Source organism: Armigeres subalbatus, unplaced genomic scaffold (genome assembly GCF_024139115.2).
Source record: "Armigeres subalbatus isolate Guangzhou_Male unplaced genomic scaffold, GZ_Asu_2 Contig297, whole genome shotgun sequence".
NCBI lineage: Eukaryota > Metazoa > Arthropoda > Insecta > Diptera > Culicidae > Armigeres > Armigeres subalbatus.
Genome location: NW_026943038.1, coordinates 151,062 through 170,831, shown reverse-complemented (window position 1 = coordinate 170,831; position 19,770 = coordinate 151,062). Strand labels below are relative to the sequence as shown.

Below are 19,770 nucleotides of genomic sequence, written 5' to 3'. Positions count from 1 at the left end.
ATTTTCCCTTTTCTAGCAACCTAACGAGTCGCGATCGCTTATCGAAAGCCAGAGCGAGCTCAACACGCTGTTTCGCATAGAATGCGTCAAGCAGCGTGGAAATTTTAATCGCTTGAAACAATATCGAAGTCACTCTCGCTCCACGGTGGAAACTCTCGGTGATAGGATCGAAAATTAATTCATTAAGAACGTATAATCGTATACTATTCTAATCGGCACCGTGGCGCGGACGACCAATGAAGGTGTTGTGTGTTGCAGCACATGGAACGATCTCCATAACGTTAGAAAAAAAAATGCTTCGTATATTACATCGTTGATCGACGCCGCGCCGGTGACGCCGTTTACTCGACAGGTGATTGTGTATAAAAAAGCGAAGCAAGGCACATGCAGTACCAATTTAGTAAGTAATGATTGATAGGAATGTAGCCTCTCGTATTCATCAAGTCGGAGAGTTCAACCAAACATATACCCGGTTATTCATCTGTATATGTACACACTTAATTTAAGTTAACGGGCTCGGTATACGAATTACCGATTTCTCAACAGCTGAGCTCTCGGCAGTCTGCTCAGTAAAAAAATGAACCATTTACCGAGTGCTCGGTTTGCTTCCTCAACGCGGAAATGTCAAAAAATACTGGGCTGATCTGTAACAGCTACTGAGCACTCTGTAAAAAAATGCTGATGAATTTGTACAAGGAATACGGATCTCGGTTATGAATATTACTGAGCAAATGTAATTTGACGTTTGTTTTCTTTATTAATAAGCAAAAAAATAATCAAATTTGTATTGCCATAAGCTTTTTTTTAAAAAAATATCATTTTCTACAGTATTTTAGACAAATATTACAAGTTAACAGCCATGTACCCACGTCTATTGAATGGGGTGGCTTTTTCGATTCCTGAGGTGGGCGACTACGGCTACCTTAATTGAGATCCGACGGGTATTGAGGTGCCCAGCGACCAAGGCGGACCCATCTTGAGGAAATTGATTTACGGCCCATACGTAGACGTAGTTGGCGACGTGTAGTTTTGGGCCGAGAAGATTGGCTTCCTCTGCCCTAAATGTACGCGAACAGGCCAAACCCGTCGGATGCATCCATATTCCTGAAATTCATTTAGATTTATTTTATTTTTGCTAGCTGCAAGGTGAATCACTTCTACTTACCGAAATATCAATATTTTATTTGATTGGAACGACAATCAAATACACGCACAAACAACCTTAGTTCAGAACTTTGAATGAAAAATTAATTCTCAATATGGCGTCACATCGAGTGCCATGTAAAACTAGTGTGAACTGAACTCGGTAAAAGTATTACCGTAAGCTCAGCAAGATATATTTTTTTCACTGAGTCATCGGTATTTTATCTTTGACAACTTCGAATCGAATTCGCTGAACAGAGCAACTCGGTAATCAATTTTACCGACATCCTGTAAATGATATTGCATTGCTGAGAGCTCGGTATAATTTATTACAAAACTCAGTATTTTTTTCAAACTTAACTGACCTCTCGGTTCAAATTCATGTTTACCGGGTAAAATCGGTAAAAAATATTACCGAGCCAAAGTTCTCGATTTAAGTGTGTATGCTTGGTAGGAGATCAGATGTTTTGCATTGATGTCCGCAGTGGATTCATGGGAAGCGCGTAAAATTATTTTCATGGTGGTATCACAATTAATTAATGTTTTCAATTCGATTTGAAAACTAAAATGGTACTAATTACTTAATGCTTATGCACTGCAAACACAACGTTTAACTGCGTGATCGAATGTTCTTTGTATAGCGAAGAGCTATGCAGGAGCTTCGTATTTGGCGCTTTACTCACGTTTGTTCCATAAACATAAATTACTTTAATCAATGTACAACAAAGTCACTATATTCACGCGGTACGTTTTTCTCTGTCGACTTCAAGATTTAATGAATAAATCAATTATCCAGTTCGAGACTGATGTCTTATGACAAGCGAATGTAAAATTATGATGTGGGTGTCAAGGGTGGTGTTTAAAAGGTAAGGGCAAATTAATGAAATCCGATCTTGAATAATACCGGAATGTAAACCCCAACCGGAACCTTTGGACCGACTCGGACATTCGAGAATGGTCCCAGATGAACAAAGCTTTCGTGGAACCCTGAATGGTTGACTGCCACATCGCCATTCAGGTGCTCTTCGTAGTGCTGCCGCCATCATTGGATCACCTCCAGGCCTGGGATTTGTCACCTTCATACAGAAAAACCATGCGACAAAACCAAAGAGAAAACAGTCACATCAAACTGGACAACACAACCTAACCAACGTAGCTCGATACAGCGTACTACTAATCTCTCGCTCCGACAAGACATTTTGAATCTTGTCACATACTTATTTTGTTACGATATATTTGTCGTGTGACGCTTTCCATCGCGACTAAGGTTTTGCACAACCAGACGGATTAGAATAGTTGTCATGGTTATTGACAAAAAAGTTCGTCATGTCACCTTTGAATTTTGTCGCGACAAAAATTGTTGTCGTTGTCAGCAAAATGTTGTCATTATGAATTGATGACAAAATGTGGGAAACCTCTGAAATGGTGTGGTTCTGGGTTTCATAAGCAGTTGAAGTCGAGCCCATTATAAAAACGGCTAATATGTACGGAATAATAATAATGTGTCGAATTTTTGGGTGATTTTAGTCCAGCTCCTCCTCCTGTTTAAGCAAAATGCGACATTTAATTACATATCTAAAATGTATGTTTAAAATCACGAGTGGTTTTGAAATTATCTATATCCGGAAATCTTTTAAGCGGGCCATTAACACTCGAGCACACAAGCTGTTGTATTTTGAACATCATAAACCAAAAACATATCACGCTGTACATAGCATGAACAAGCCCGCATGTGCGTGTCATGACCGTACACTTATTACGTAAGTACTTATGAAAGGAGTAATATCATTTTCTTACTCTCCATATAAATAAAAAATAATGTGTAAGAAAAAAAAATTACATTGGAGGGGGTTTCGAAAAACACAAAAAAATGCACCGTTATAAGTGTACGGCCCCATAACAGCGCGTGGCTAGCGATTAAAATTTAATACTCCGCCCAAGTTAACGTCCAGTAATTCCAATCAATCAAAAATGTATCGAATGTTCCTTAATTGCCCCTAATGTAGGATATACGCTTAAAGAAAATTCCGTATTTCTCTTATACATAAAATATTGCAGTCAAATAACCGTCTATCAGGCAATTGCTACAAACGGTGTACCGGTTAAAATCCACTGAAGTCGATATTTACGCGGACGATTGATTGTACTGCGTAAGTCAAAACCGGGTAAATTACAAAAACCGCGTAAAAATGACTTTATCAAAAATCGCTGTTTCGTATGCTCCGATTTTTTTTTCAAATCCACGTGAACAAAATCGGTTAAAAAAACAGCATCAATGCAAAACCCGCTTGAAAAGTACGAAAACTCCATAAACCGCGTGAAAAGCGAGCAAACTTGCGTTGCGTTAAATGGTTCAGTTATTCTACATCAGGGATCTTTCTCTGTGCAAGATACACTTGTTTTTTTTTTGTTTATGTATTATTATGTAAGTAATAACGCAAAATTGAATAAAATGTCTTATTTCTAAACAGAAAATCTGTCAAGAGAACAAAGAAATAATTAATTATAAAGTGCTCTTTCAGTATGATATTTCAAATTTGTCCGCTGTTATTGCTCCTCCACGCAGATGGACAACCAGAAGATGCGACATAACTTACTTTCGGGACCAATGTTGTAGTCGTGCACAGAGCCGAAAGTGTATGCGTTGTCACACTTTTGTCGCAGATGTGGTACTCTAACAAGACATACAACAAAAAGCAAATTGTCGCGGTTGGAAAAGTTGTCATCTGGTCGTGGGATCCAGTCGTGCGACGGAAAACTGGAAGTTGACAAGTTTTTTTGACTGACCATGTTTTTATGTATCTTGACAGATGTCACTGACAACCGCGACAATTCCCAGGCCTGATCACCTCACGCTTGTAAGAAGGTTCCGTTTATGTCCTTACATATATCGGGCTGTGGCATGTGGCCCTTTACGTGAACGGTTTAACTTCTCATAGAACTTTCGTGCGTTATTAGCGCGGTACAGTTTCTCCGTCTCTTCGCGGTACCGATCTTCCTGCTGGCGCTTTTTCCTCCGGTTAATCGAATTTTGTCTGTTCCGCGCCCGTTTATATCGTGCCTCGTTCGCACTTGTGCGGTGTTGCAGCAATCTCGCCCATGCTGCGTTCTTCTCCTCAACTTACAAGCTTACATTCGCCGTCATATCATTCGTTTCTCTGATCCGGGAGCACCGTGCCTAGTGTAGTGGTTGGTGGTGCGTCCAATGGCGGATCGAATATTTCTCCAGCCATCTTTCAAGTGACGCTGCGCTTAATTGCTCTTCCGTTGGGAATGCCACATGCAGCCGCTGCGCGTAGTCTTGGGCTAGTCCACCGTCTTGTAGCCGCCCAATGTTAAGCCGCGGCGGACGACTCCGACGCCCGTTGTACACCGTCGAGAGTTTTGGACGCAGACATACTGCAGCAAGGTAGTGGTCGGATTCAATATCCGCACTGCGATGAGTGCGGACGTTCGTGATGTCGGAGAAGATTTTGCTCACTTGTCATAAGACGAGTTATCTCCATTTCACCATTTAATCTTGACAGATACGTGCTGACCTCATCAATAAAGGCCGTCTTCAGTGTCTCCTACTTGACTCGACTCGATCTGTCGAGTCAAGTACGAGACACTGAAGACGGCCTTACATTTGAGGTCGAAATACGTATCTGTCAAGATACAATTAAGTGGTGGAATTCAATGGGATTGTACTAACTCGTCTTATGACAAGTGAAGACATTCCACTAAAAAGCTCAAAATAATTTTCCTATCAAGATTTTGCTGTCGATTAGAACATGGTCGTTGGCATCGTTGGCCTTTGTCTTTCTATACGGTATGCAGACTATCCGGACCGATGACCGGTCTATACATTTCCTCCCTTCCTATGCCGATTTTGACGTCCCGCAGTGGACATCCATCGTATGTCTACTCCAGTTGTGCATATAACGCTTCTTTCTCGTTATCAGGTCTCCCTTCGTGTGGGCTGTGCAATTTGCTTGGGGAGGGATCGTTAAGCCTTTGGACATAGTCATTGCTGCCCTTATATCAATCAGGTTCATATCTTATTGTACTATCTTATCAACAAATGATATCATTGAGCTATTTTCGTCTACTCGGGAAGAGGTGAGTGTTGCCAACACTGCAGCAGCGGGAACATCTGTGATGTCATAGGCGTCCGAGATAAAAGTAGCCACGACGTCGACGTCTGCCGCATGCACGTGTCGTGCCAATTCAACAACCATCGAAGTATGCCATGCAGGGAAATCTATAAAAATCGACACACTTTTTTCAAGAGCTTCAAGCCAGCCAGGAGCAAATTAAATGTACTTAATCTAACCTATTCTTAAATAAAGTAGTATTCTAAAACTTATAAGTTAGTTATCAGATATTAGTTATTATAAAAATATATTTATTATAGTTATTAGTCAACTTATTATTAGTCAAAAGGTGAGAAATTACCAAAAGTAAAGTGCCTGTCTGCTAGCTTTATGGTCTTGTACTGTGAGGTTTGTGAGTGTCTGAACATCCTGAAATCGTACAGTCTTCCCCCGCAGACAGGTGAGTTGTTGTGCCGGTGCTTCTGCTGTGCCCGTTAGCTCACTGAGCGGTCCTTCGAAAGCCACCGACCGGCTTATATGGAAAAACAGGTACGCTGCTCTAGTCGTAAGAATCGTGGTATTGCACCCAAACGGTTAGACAATTACGTCGTCGAGATACCGAAACTCGCTTTGTACTCCACAAAACCAACAAAATCTGAATACCCACTGGAACATGGTCGTCGTTGTCACCACGACCATTACAGGTGAGCAGGTCGATGTGCTGGAGAACAAATCGTTCGTATCCGATGCCGTAACAGATGATGCTAAACTGGATTAGTATCAAATCGATCCGGAACCACGCGAAGCAGCAAAACTGACAGGCAAATCAAGTTCTTGGAGTTGGAAGAACAAAATGAGGTGGCTGAGCTGTGAACTTCTATCGAACGAGACAGTATCGAAACAGAAAATTGATGCAAATTCAACATGATCTGGCATTGAACACGGAACATCGGAAGGCTGAGTTCTAGAAGCGGAAGATGGAACGTGATATGAGGAAGATTGAGCTGCAGTCGACCTCCAGTCATCGATCGAGCACCACGTACGGAACGAGTATGTATAGCAACGCATCGCGACGTATTGTGGATTGGCTTGCTTATACAAAGAGCGAATGGGTAGTTGCGAATAGACTGGAAGCGTTGAGAAATCTGGAGAACGTTAGGGAGGGAAGCATAGAATGCTTTCGTACCTTTTACAACGCGGTAATTGGTACCAAGATTGCGATGGCAAACGAGAATAACTATCTGATGAATCCCGGGCTCATCTGTCACCTGGCTGATAAACTGCCTGCTTTCAGTAAACAGATGTGGGTTCGACACAAGGCCGCTTTGATGAAAGAAGGCGAAGTCATCGAGTTCAAAACTTTCTCTCGTTGGTTGGAGGATGAGATAAACAATTACCTTGCAAGTCTCAACCCTGTGTTCAACGCCAAAACGTCCGGCTACCAACCGAAGGAAAAACCGATGGCAATAAACATTACCAGTCGCAACAACGAAGAAACCAGAAAATGTCCCTTGTGCTCAGCAAGTTCAAACTTCCCTTATGCAAGGAGAAGTTTGAACAGTTTCATCAAACTGTCGGTTGCTCAGCGTCGGTCTACCGCAAATTCCTGCAAGGTTTGCTATATATGCCTGAAGTCGGACCATGCCCGACGGAACTGCAAAGTCCGATAAGAAGTGTTCGATCTGTAAGAAGAATTATCACGAGCTTTCGAGCGAGTACATTCCGACGAATCCACAAGAAGTCCGAGGTACCATCGCACCGAACATCAAAGAGAACGTGTGTAACGTGAACGGAAGAACATGAACACACTGTTCCGCATCGGCAAGGTAAAAACTGAGGACCAAAAGATGTAAAGGAAGTGTTCGCGCTTTCGATGAAGGCTCTTTTGCTATTGATGATGGATGCTGCTGTTGCTGCGACTATTGGACTACGAGGGCCGATTGCACCCATAACGTACAAGTGGACGAACGGAATATTTCACAAGGAGGAACAATCGATGCTGCTTTCATTCCGTATATCTGGACCATCGGAACAAGCAAAGTGGTACGATGTGAAGAATATTCAAACTGTTAACAATATAGCTTTACCTCCGCTGAAATTCAACATGGCAAAAGTAAAGCGAATGTATCCAATGCTGGATGAGGACAAATTAGCTGCAATTCAAGGTGCCCGTCCCTGTATGCTGATTGGGTCGAACAACGCGGGTCTGATTGTACCTCTGAAGACTGTGCAATACTCGCTCAACGGTTTACAGTTGACACGATGCCACCTGGGATGGACCGTACACGGAGTAATTGACTCTGCCATTGCTGGATCGGGCGGTCAACATGCGTTGCTGTGTACCGATAACGATGACATCGAGAAGACTTTGATATCTCTGGTCAGTCAGACGGTAATGGCTGATGGAGATCAACGTGCACTAGATATCATGAATCGCACAATCACATGCCGAGAGGAACGCTTCGAGGTAGGACAGATTTACAAATACAACAATTTCGTCTTCCCGGATAGTAAATCTTTAGCTCTGCGCCGGCTTCAAACCATTGAGAAGAAGATGGACTCGAACCCTGAATTTGCAGAAAAATACTGTAGCAAGATTCAAGACTACCTCGATAAGGGTTATGTCAGGAAACTCGAGCCTGAAGAACTGTCAGAAAAATATAACACCTGGTATCTGCCTCAGCGTGACGAGTGGAGAGAAGTTTCGTTTGGTCATGGACACGAAAGCAAAGTCGCATGGATTCTCTTTGAACGATCTGCTCTTGAAAGGTCCGGATTTCGTTCGTCCGCTGTTTGCAATCTTGATACGAGCAAGGATGAAGAAGATAGCTTTCGTAGCTGACATCCGGGAAATGTTTCACTAAGTGCGCATCCGTCATGAAGATCAAAATTCTAACGTTTCTATGGCGTGATATGAACCGCACGGTTCCACCAGATGTATTCGTGATGAAGGTTATGATATTTGGCTTGGCGGTTTCGTCCCCATCGATGGCACAATTCATAAAGAATTTCAATGTGAAGGAACTGGAAGAAAAGTATCCTGGCGTCGAACGAGCAGTTGTTAAACAACACTATGTCGACGATTATTTAGACTGCGCTGACACTGAAGAAGCGGCAATCGAACTGATCCAACGCGTGATAAATGTTCACGCGCAAAACGGACTCAAGTTGGCGAAGTTCTCTTCAAATTCCAAAACTGTGATCGACTCGCTCGATCCTGAAATCGTGGCCGGCTGTAGAGAAGGTGAGGTTTGCGTTCTCAGAATAAGATGGGACTTGCAGTCCGATGAATTTGTTTATCCATTGACTTTCTCAAACCTGGATGAGTGTTTCCAAAGTGGCAATCCATTCCAACAAAACAGCAGCTGTTGAGGTGCATGATGAGTATCTTTGATCCACTTAGTTTTCTCAGTCCAATAACGATACAAGTGAATATTATCTACCAAGAACTGTGGCGGTTGCAATCCGGTTGGGACGATGAAATTCCGACGGACTAGTTCCCAGATGAATGGATTACACTGTACACGAAGAAGCATCGATTGAGCTGCCCGATATTTCAAGATTTTCAGATTTTAGATCAACTGATCAGATCAACCGATCAGATCAACCGCATACTACCTGAAAATGAGAGAACTGTTAGTATTGCCAAGATTCGAGAAACCTGATCGTTTAACGATATCTGTTCAAGAAATATCCGACGCTAGAAATAATTGGTACAAGAAAGTACAAGCTGAAGTCTTTGGACCAGAGCTGTTTAATCTGAAGAAGACAGGATATGTGAAAGCTAACAGCCGATTGAGAACGTATTCCCCATTTTTCCACAATGAAATCATCCGCATGCGAGGTCGTGTTCAAGATAACAACCAGACGTTCGAAGTAAACAACCCCGTGATTCTACCTGGATCCGTTTTCAACATTGATAATTCGTATGTATCACATTGCGAACGCACATCAGAGGCAGTCATCAATAACGTCAAGGAATGCCACCGTATACTCAAGATCCGATCTGTGAAGGTCGGCCGTCATCTAGAGAAGAGATGGATAGTGCTGTTTACCTGTATGACATTAAGAGCAGTACATCTGGAGATTGTGCCGTCACTCCATACGAATAGCTGTTTAATGGCCATACGATGTTTCATGGCTATCCGTGGTCTACCGCAGTTCATCATGATCAATAATGGGACTAACTTCACCGGTGATGACCAAGAGTTAAAGACACTGGTAAAAACACTCGATCAGCCGCAGATCGAAAGTTCCTCGAGCGTTAGAGGTGTACAGTGGAAATTTATACCGCCTGGTATAGTATGCCATGCATGAACATCTAGAAAACTCGACACACTTTTTTCAAGAACTTCAAGCCATCCAGAAACAAATTAAATGTACTTAATCTAACTTATTCTAAAATAATAAAACAATTCTAAAACTTATAAGTTAGTAATTATTGGTCAAAAGGTGAGAAATTGCCAATAATAAAGTGCCTGTCTACTAGCTTTGTGGTATTGTACTGTGAGGTTTTTGAGTGTCTGGTGTCGTTGGCGGGATCCTGAATGTGGCCGAGCCTGAGGCTCCACCCTCCGACGCGCAAGATCCTGAAATCGTACAGCACACACCTGTCTCCGTGGATAGAACGCGTAATTTACAGTGAGAAATGAGGAATGATAATAGTATGTAACTAGTGGCGTTCTGACCAAAATTCAGCTGAGTCCCTTTCAAAACATTTCAACAATAGTTGCATCAATGTAAATTTGCACATACATCAGTGACAACGGTTGATCAATGGCGCAAATAATGAATGTTACTTTGGCACACTCTAGGTGGAGAACAGTTATAAATAAATCTGAAGTAGACCGCTCGAGATGAGTATGGATGGATTTGCAATCAGAACTCATTTATTGTTTTGAGCTGCAAAATGTACCAAGTGAGTAGAGAGTGGTGAGATATACGACAGTAAGAAGAAGGAAAAAAAATTTGGGGTTGTATACAAGACACGACCGCTCGACGTAAACTACGTAAAACCAAATATAATACACTGAACCAATTATTCCGCTCTATATACAAGAGAAGGTACACCCGATTCTTTTTTTTACACGGGGGATGCGTTCCTTTTAAAAAAAGTTTTCAGTTCAAAATTTGAAAATCCGTGTAAAAAAAGTTTTATGATTTTACGACGAATCAGGCAAAATGGAGCAATTTTGCAAAAAATTTGCATGGGATTTTTTTTACACGGTCGTGTAAAAAAATTCCGTGTAAAAACAGAATCGGGTGTACTATCCCACCCACACTACTACCCTGCTTTAGCAGTATCTCCCACGTGAGGGAGTAGGGACCCCACCATCTATATTCATAGACCTCACTTCAAAAATTGATAAGACCCTAAAAGTAGGCAATTACCAAGGATTGGAACGCACTCCATAGGGGATGAATGATGCATGAAGGAACTAAAACTTTCAATCGTTGAGCGATGATACTCAAAAGTTCCAATAGTACTGGCAAATTGGTGGAGAATTTATGAATCGGTTGATATATATATTGATATATATTGATAAAGGACTTATTAATGTTACAAATCTTACATGATTTCGTGACGGTCTCCAATTTTGAAATTTTCATTTTACACCCTGTATCCGAGTCTTCCCCTTAGACGTAGTTTACGTCAAAAGGAAGATGAAAAAGACCAAGGAAGAAGGAAAACGGAAAAGGAAGGGATATCGAAGATAGAAGAAGAAAGAAGAGAAAGGGTGAAGGAAAAGGGGAAAAGGAAGAGAAAAAAAGAAAATAGTAACAAGAATGAAGAAAAATGACGAGAGCAAACAGAGGAACGAAGGAAGCTGGAAAGAATTTCACAACTTCAATTATAACATCTCACTTCTCACAGTCACATATAACTTCTCACTCCTTGGGCCTCAGTTCTCACTTTTATTTTCTCGCTTTTCGCTTCTCCCCCTCCCCTCACCACTCAGCACTTTCCTCACATCTTTCTCATCTTACTTCTTACTTCTCACTTCCTACTTTTACTTTTCATTTATCACTTCTCGCTTTAAATTTATCAAGTCTTATTTCTCAGTTATCACTTTTCACATCTCTCTTCTCACTGCTCACTACTCACTTCTTACTTCTCCATTTTCAATTCGCACTTATCACTTCTTACTTTTCACTTCTCACTTCTTTCTAACGAGAGAAAGAGAAAAAAGGAAGAATGCAGAAGAAAGTAGAAGGAAGAAAGAAGAAGAAGAAATAAAGGAAAAGAAAAGAAAGAAAATAATACAAAGAAAGCTCACTAAGCACTTCTCACTTTTCAATTCTGTACTCCTTACGTCTTACTTTTCATTTTTACTTCCAACTTCTTATCTCTCCTTCTTACTTCACACTTTGCCATTTATTCTTCTTGCATTTTCGCTTCTCACATCTAATTTTTCATTTCTCATATTCAAAAAAATATTTTAAGCTCTTTAGTGGAATGTATACATTATTCTAAGACGAGTTAAGTAGCCTGCATTAAATGGGAGGTTACTTAACTCGTCTTAGACGATTGATTTCTCATTACTCACTTTTCACTTTTCACTTCTCACGTCTCACTGCTCACTACTCACTTCTCATTTTCTGCTTCTCACTTTTCACATCATACTTCTCAGAACCTAAATATTTGGCCCAACGGCATTCGAAAAAATGGCCTGAGACCGTGCATATCGTGCATGGGAAGCGTTTCTGACAGCAACGAGCTAGCGAGGTTAACATGATGGTTACAGAACACCGAGTTAGGGAGATTTTACTGTAATTGATGTAATAGTTGTCGTGTAAATTTAACCTTGCTACAGTGCTCAGAAAAAACTCACACTTACGGTGTTCGGGTCATATTGATCCGGATTTGACTTAGCAATATCTCAGGCATTTCTTCACATGTTCATATACCAAAATAATCGTTAGCTCATAAATTTTCCGAGACTGACCTGATTGTCGATCGGCCACACCTACATTCTGTAACCGTCGGAGGAAGGATCGTCAGGCCACTACTATTTCAGTGATGACGAATCATGAATGCAGACAATATTATATCTACAGATGTTCTAGGTTCTCCAAACCATTCTGAATTTCAGAGCCATGATCTACCAGCCCAATTAAGTTTGGTAAGGAATCAATAGCAACCCTTGGTGTCCATATAGACCCTTGAAGGCCATGCGCATAATTTATGATCTAGATATGTCGACTCTATGACACTACCCATAATTTAATTACCCATAATGCCAATACCCAGAAGGCCACTACCCCGAATGCCATTACCCCGAATAAGTCACTACCCCGAATAACATTACCCCGAATGGGACACTACCCCGAATTAGCCAGTACCCCGAATAGGTCCCTATTTCAAGTTTATACTTCATTTCGATGAAAAAAATGTAACTCAATAAAAATTTATTCAGAATTCATATGAATCAACAATAGTTGGCCCTTCACCTGGAACTGTTTCAACGCAGTATAGAACTAAGTATCCAATATTCAGCGAGCAGTAATAGCCGCCAACTTACATGTATTTCAGATTTGACGATTGAGGAGGTCAATTGCACCCAATGCGGTTAACTGCGGTCCACGTCAGCAAGGCTACAAAGGCAGCAAGGTTGATGTTGCTCCTTGGTCGCTATAGTAAAAGCACCGATTTCCGGATGAAGCATGATCCAATTCTTATAATCTATGATTGAATGAGTGAGTGAGTTAGTCTAATCGAGTAAGTAAGAGAGAGTGAGTGAGTAGGAGTGAGTAAGAGTGAGTTAGCAATGAGTAATAGTGAGTGAATGAGTAAGAGTGAATAAGGGTGAGTGAGTGATTTAGAAGGTGAGAGAGGAATAGTGAGTGAGCGAATGGGTAAAAGCGAGTGATTGAGTAAGAGCGAGTGAGTGAGTGGGTTAGTGAGTTAGAGTGAGTGAGTAAGAGTGGTGATCGAGATGAGTAAGATTAATTGAGTAAGTAAGAGAGAGAGTGAGTTATAGTAAGAAAATGAATAAGAGCGAGTGAACGAATGAGTAAGCACAAGTGATTGAGTAAGTAAGAATGAACTTGTGTGAGCAAGAGTGAGTGAGTGAGTAAGTTGAAGTGAGTGAGAAAGTGAGTAAGAATGAGTGCATGAGTAAAAGTGAGTGAGTGAGCGAGTAAGAGTAAGTGGTAAGTGGTAAGAATGAGAGAGTGAGTAAGAGTGAGCAAGAGTGAATGAGTGAGTAAGAGTGAGTGAGTGAAGAGAGAGTAGTGATAAAGAGCAGTACTGCAATTTCTCAATTTCAATGAGAAATGTCACGCGATGTTTACATATCTGCCCCTCTCATTCTCTTTAGAAACGCGAATCATGCCCCTTTCATCATGCTGCAAAAATTTTACCAATTTTTATTCCGTGAAAGGACATGAAAGCTTGCAATAGCTGCTTTATTACTGTGTTTATTGCCGCTTTCAACACGTTGGATTCAAGGAATATGATTCACTTATCGTCTACTTATTGTTCTCTGGATATATCTATTAAAATTTTTTAGAAATTTTAATTTTAAAACCTAAATACAACATCCTTTTATGGCTGCTTTTCATGCAAAATTGATCTAAGAACCCACGATTCCACGACGCGCACATTTAAAGAAGGCATTATCTCCTTTGATCGCCTTATACCGGGCAAGCGCATTCATTTGAAGAAGGCATCATCTCCTCTGTTCGCCTTATACCGGGCAAACGTGTTGATTTGAAGAAAGCATTATCTCCTCTGCAAACACGTCCTATTGAAAGAGACATTATCACCCCCTTACTATATTTCGTGGAATATTAGTTTGTTGGTTAAATCTTCAATGCGTTTCCCAAGTAACTCTAACTCTTTTTTATTCTTTGCAAAGATTGTCGTTTTGGATTCGGGGTAATGGATTTCGGGGTAGTGTCCTATTCGGGGTAATGGTTTTCGGGGAACTGTCCCATTCGGGGTAGTGGCCTTCGGGGTAATAGCTTTCGGGGTACTGGCATTCAGGGTACTGGGGTGGAGCCAGATATGTCCTAACCGGATGTTCTAAGCTCTCCAAATAATTCTGGAATTCAGACGAATGGATCTACCAATATAACTGGGCTCGATATTAAGCCAATAGTAACCCGTGACTCTACGACACTACCCATAATTCCATTACCCATAATGCCATTACCCCGAAGGCCACTACCCCGAACGCCACAACGCCGAATGAATCACTACCCGAATGCCATTACCCCTAATGGGACACTTTTCGAATGAGCCAATTTTGAATTAGTCATTATTTCAAGTTGATACTTCATTTCAATGAAAAATGTTACTCAATCTTATGAATGAACAATAATTGAAACTGAAACTGTTTAATGCAATATTGAACTAAGTATTCTTACTCCGTAAGATCCCGTTCCACTCGTATGGCACTTTTTGAAGATTCCTGAATGGCAGGGGAGATTATGCAGCAAGTTTTCATGCACAACGCGAGAGTTGGAGGCAATTGCGGTCCACGTCAGCATGGCTACTAGGGCAACAAGGTAGAAGTTGTTCCTTGGTCGCTGTAGTAAAAGCAACGGATTCTGGATGCAGCGTGGTCTAAATCTCAAAAAATCGACGAGGGGGGTGAATGGATGAGTAAGAGTGAGTGGAGTGATTTAGTGAGTGAGTAAGAGTGAGTGAGTGGAGTGAGCGAGCGGTAAGAGTAAACGAGTAAGAGTGAGTGAGTGAGTGAGCGAGAAAGAGGCGAATGATTGAACGTAAATGAATGAATAAAAGTGGATGAGTGAGTAAGAGTGGTTAAGTGAGTAAAATTGGGTGAATGGATGAGAGTGGGTGAATGAGTAATAATTAGTGAGACAGAAGAAGTGAGTGAGTGAGAGTTTGTGTATGAGAGTGAGAGAGGGATCTTTTTTGTCTTCGGGAAGTTGCATTGACTTTAAGAAGGCATCATCTCGTTTCGCCTTCTATCGAGCAAACGTTCCTTTTTAAAAGGCAGTATTTCCTCTGTGTACCTTATCGAGGTATAAGCACGTTCATTAAAAGGTAGTATCATCTCCTCTGTCTGCCTTATACCGGGAAAACGCGTCTATTTAAAGAAGGCATCATCTCCTCTGTCTACCTTATACCGGGCAAATGCGTGCATTTAAAGAAGGCATCATCTCTTCTGTCTGCCTTATACCAGGCAAACGCGTGCATTTAAAGAAAGCATCCTCTCATATGTTTGTCTTATACCCGGCAAACACGTCCATTTAAAGAAGGCATCATCTCCTCTGTCTGCCTTATACCGGGCAAAAGCGTCCATTCGAAGAAGGCATCATCTCCTGTGTCTGCCTTATATCGGGCAAACGCGTCCACTCAAAGAAGGCATCATCTCCTCTGTATGCCTTATACCGGACAAACGCGTTTATTAAAAAAGATCATATTTACTCTGTTATGCACCTTATACCGGGCAAACTCGTTCATTAAAACAAGGCATCATCTCCTCTGTTCGCTTTATACCGGAAAACGCGTTCTGTTGGAAAAAATTATCTCTTACTCAATTTCGTAGAATAGTACTTTTCCAGGTCATAATGATAGGAATGACAATTAAAGCTAATTAGAAGAAAAATCAAAACCGTTGGTTAAACTGGTTGGTTAAAAACTGTTGCGATTCATCGATATCTCTTGGTGTTAAACATAATAATAGAATACACAATAGATTCGAAATGTTTTCAGGATAATTGCCTTTCAGGAGTAATGGATTTCGAAAGTAGTGTCCCATTCAGGGTAATGACTTTCAGGGCACTGTCCCATTCAGGGTAGTGGCCTTCAGGGTAATGGCATTCAGGGTGTACTGGGATTCAGGGGGTACTGGGGTGGAGCCGTAACCCGTACATGCCCTTAAAGGCCATGTTTATCATTTACGGTCCCGAGGACCCAAACAGGAAGGTTAAATTCATTCAATTATTAATTTATCTCATTAAAAAAAAAATTCCAGCGTTTAAAAATGATTGTGTAATTTTCAATTAATTTCGATTTAAAATTAAGCGCCCGTACTATTTTTGCGTTTATTATCATGCTTCAAATATGTGCATAAAAAGAAAAAAGAAAAATCACAAAATATTTCTGGCTGTGTACAAAAGAATGTCCCTACTTCAATTACAATAAAATGAGTATCCTAACATCATTTTATTCTACGAAATTTTCATAAACCCTTTTGTTTCATAACTGTCTTCGTATTAGGCTATTATACATCTGTAATGCATTACAAACGGTATTTCCATTTCCCATGGGAAAACAATCAGCATTATTATCCAATCATTCATAACATACTGAACGACGTTTGACCTATCCAGTAGTCAGCCTTATTTACCAGTGACGTGATGCTGTGCTGTGACATCATGAACTGATCTCAGAAACTCCCAGCCAGCAGTCAACTGATTCGTCATCAACGAACGCGTCCGAAATTGGCAGGCGAACAAGTGCAACTGCACTTGCACTCGGGAAAAATAAACAGCAGATTTACTCTCCCATCCAGTACGGAAACTTATTTACCCGATGTTCAACTATATACCATTGTGCACGTGGAGCTCATAGACGATCGCCAGCTAACACCATAGAGGTTCGCGTTTGAATCGTATCGACCGTCAGTCCACATGAACACGTGCAGCAGGCCATACACTAATCAGAGGTGTTCGTCGTTTGTTGATACTGAAAATATTGGCTCGATTAAACGGTCAAGGTAATTAGACTCCAAAAGTGGAAAACACTGCATCTATAGAACCAACTGAACTATTGACAAAAAGTTTAGAGTGATGTGATATCTTCCATTAAATTGCTTATACACGAAATATAGTAAAAGAATTAAATGTTGTACAAGTTGACCAGTTGGCATACCTACAATAGTTGATCTTATGTTTGCCATTAATTAGCAATAAGTGATGCGTTGATCGTTCAGGTTGGTGCTCCAATGAAAAGCAATCACCGATCAACGGTTGAACTGTTCGCTACAGCGGCATTTGAATTGTGAACAAATGGACAGCATGCCCGCCGATGAGGAGTACGAACTGGTGACAAAGCCGCAGCTCAATTTTGTACCATCGACATTAAAGTTCCGTAATGTTTTCTACACGGTTGACGGTTGGTGTGATTCACTGGTTGATGATCAATTAATGCCTAATTGTAGAGTGTTCTGTTGCAGGGAAGGAAATTCTCAGCGACGTATCGGGGAAATTCAAACATGGAAGGCTGGTGGCTTTGATGGGACCATCCGGGGCGGGGAAGTCGTCGCTGTTGAATGTATTGGCTGGGATGAACCTATATGGATTGAGTGGATCGATTGTAATTGGAGACGAACCCGTTGAAGAGAATGATCCTCGAAGTGTCTACGTGGAGCAGGATTGTCCTTTACTGAACTATTTGACGGTTCGAGGAACTATGACTTACGCCGTAGATATGAAGATGCCTCGACGCACAAACACCAAAGAGAAAAGAATCAAGGTAAGGAACATCGGGTAGTTGATTGCCTAATTCGTTTATATTCATATCGATTTTAGATCAAAGAAATTCTACAACTACTAGGACTGGAGAACAGTTCATCAACGCTGGTAAAGAACTTGTCCGGTGGAGAACAAAAAAGGCTATCGGTTGCAGTGGAACTAATCACCAACCCAGCCGTAATGCTATTAGATGAACCAACAAGTGGGCTCGACAGTGTGGCTTCAACGCAAATCATATCCCATTTGAAGTCCTTGGCTATGGGAGGCCGTACGATTGTTTGCACTATTCATCAACCCGCATCCAGTTTGTTTCAATTGTTCGACGATGTATATCTGCTGGTCAAAGGACGATGCTTATACTTCGGAACTATCGATGGTATGATCCCAACTCTGGAATCGGCAGGCTTCCATTGCCCAGAGTACTACAACCCAGCGGATTTTGCCATCGAGGTTCTTACATCAGAAGACCACGATTCAAAAGAAGCAATGATCGTACGGACGAATGCAGAAATGAGGGAACTGTTCGAAGGGGGACCTTCGAGTCCCACTACGAATAGACCGGATGTAGCCGTTAGGCGTTACCAAGTTCCGTTTTGGTATCAGTTTTTAGTATTGCTCAAAAGATCTGCGATCTCTACGGCTAAGGATGAGGTATGACGTTCTCGTAAACATGCATATTTATAATTTGATTTTTTTTGTTCAAAACAGTTTTTCTTGAAAGTACGAGTTGGACTGTACATAGCTTTAGGATTAGTTTTCGGCATAGTACACTATGATATAGGAAATGACGGCAGTAAAGTGATTGCCAATGCCAGCTGCTTCTTTCAGATTTTCGCAATCGTCTACTTCTGTAACGCCATGGCTGTGATAAATTGTAATAAGTTTTGAATTTCCCATAAGAACAATAATTTAACATGGTTCTTTTTAACAGACACCGAGGAAGCAAACGTCACCATCAAGGAAATCGCCAACAACTGGTACTCTCGTGAGGCGTACTTCTTTTCCAAGCTACTGAACGATCTCCCGCTGCAAATCATTTGTCCTCTTCTGATGCTCCCTTCCTTCTACTACATATCCGGGCAACCCCTAGAGCTACATCGGTTCGCCATGGTTTGGTTGATGGTATTCTGCGGCGGAGTCATCGGGCAGTACATTGGCGTATTCGCGGGGATCTGCTTCAGCATGAAAACGCAAAATTTCGTCGTTGCCAATGCCTGCATAGTGCCGATCATATTCTCGGGATTCTTCATCAACTCCAAGGATTTGGTGCCATATCTGAAGCCGATGAGCGATGTGTCGTTCTTTCAGTATCTGTTCCATGGTGCGATGCAGGCAGTGTACGGATATGGAAGGGAGAATCTCAAGTGCGCACAAATTTATTGCTACTATAAGAAACCCGCCAGTATTTTGGAGCAGTTCGATATTGATCCTTACGGATTTGGGAGAAACGTGGCCATTCTTTCAGGAATCATAAGTATTTTATTGGTGGCAATTTATATTGCTTTTGTAGTTAGATTAAGACGGTTCAAGTAATGAAGTAAACTTATTTTCTTAAAAGATCACTTTGAATGTTCTTCCGAAATTCCAATTGATATATTCCATTGATTTAACAGTCACAGTTAGTTATGTCTACCCAACGTATTAGTTCTGTTGTTTTACCATCGTTTACTTTTTTGATACCTTAATATGCATTTTGTCGAAACAAAGTTCATTATTAAATTTGTGAAGCTCTAGCTGCTGCTTCAGCTGAAATAGATTCTTTTGCATCATCCAATTATTTTGATTGAATACAATAACATAACCACAGCGAATAAGCCGGTGCTTATTCTATGGATTCTTGAGTTTAATTATGATGATTCATAAGCCGTTTGCCGCAAGTCTGGAAGGAGCCTTGTATTCCTGGCGAAATTCTCGAAATCCTGGCAAAAATACTTATACCTGGCAGACATTTTGGGTTCCTAGCGGGATTGTTGGATTCTTGGCGTGAATCTCGGTTTTCTGGCGAAAATCTTTTGTCTTCTTCTTCTTCTTATTGGCATTACATCCCCACACTGGGACAGAGCCACATCGCAGCTTAGTGTTTATTAAGCACTTCCAC

At 41.2% G+C, this 19,770-nt stretch overlaps 1 protein-coding gene across 1 annotated transcript; it reads left to right on the top strand.

The window, feature by feature from the left end:
- The first annotated feature begins 17,152 nt into the window (after positions 1 to 17,152).
- Positions 17,153 to 19,205, top strand: LOC134203928 (ATP-binding cassette sub-family G member 4-like). The gene is made up of 5 exons (XM_062678765.1): positions 17,153 to 17,313; positions 17,375 to 17,673; positions 17,730 to 18,323; positions 18,381 to 18,546; positions 18,604 to 19,205. Exons 1-5 carry the CDS (start codon positions 17,208 to 17,210, stop codon positions 19,203 to 19,205), a joined length of 1,767 nt encoding a protein of 588 aa, XP_062534749.1. The 5' UTR covers positions 17,153 to 17,207.
- Positions 19,206 to 19,770: the final 565 nt, after the last annotated feature.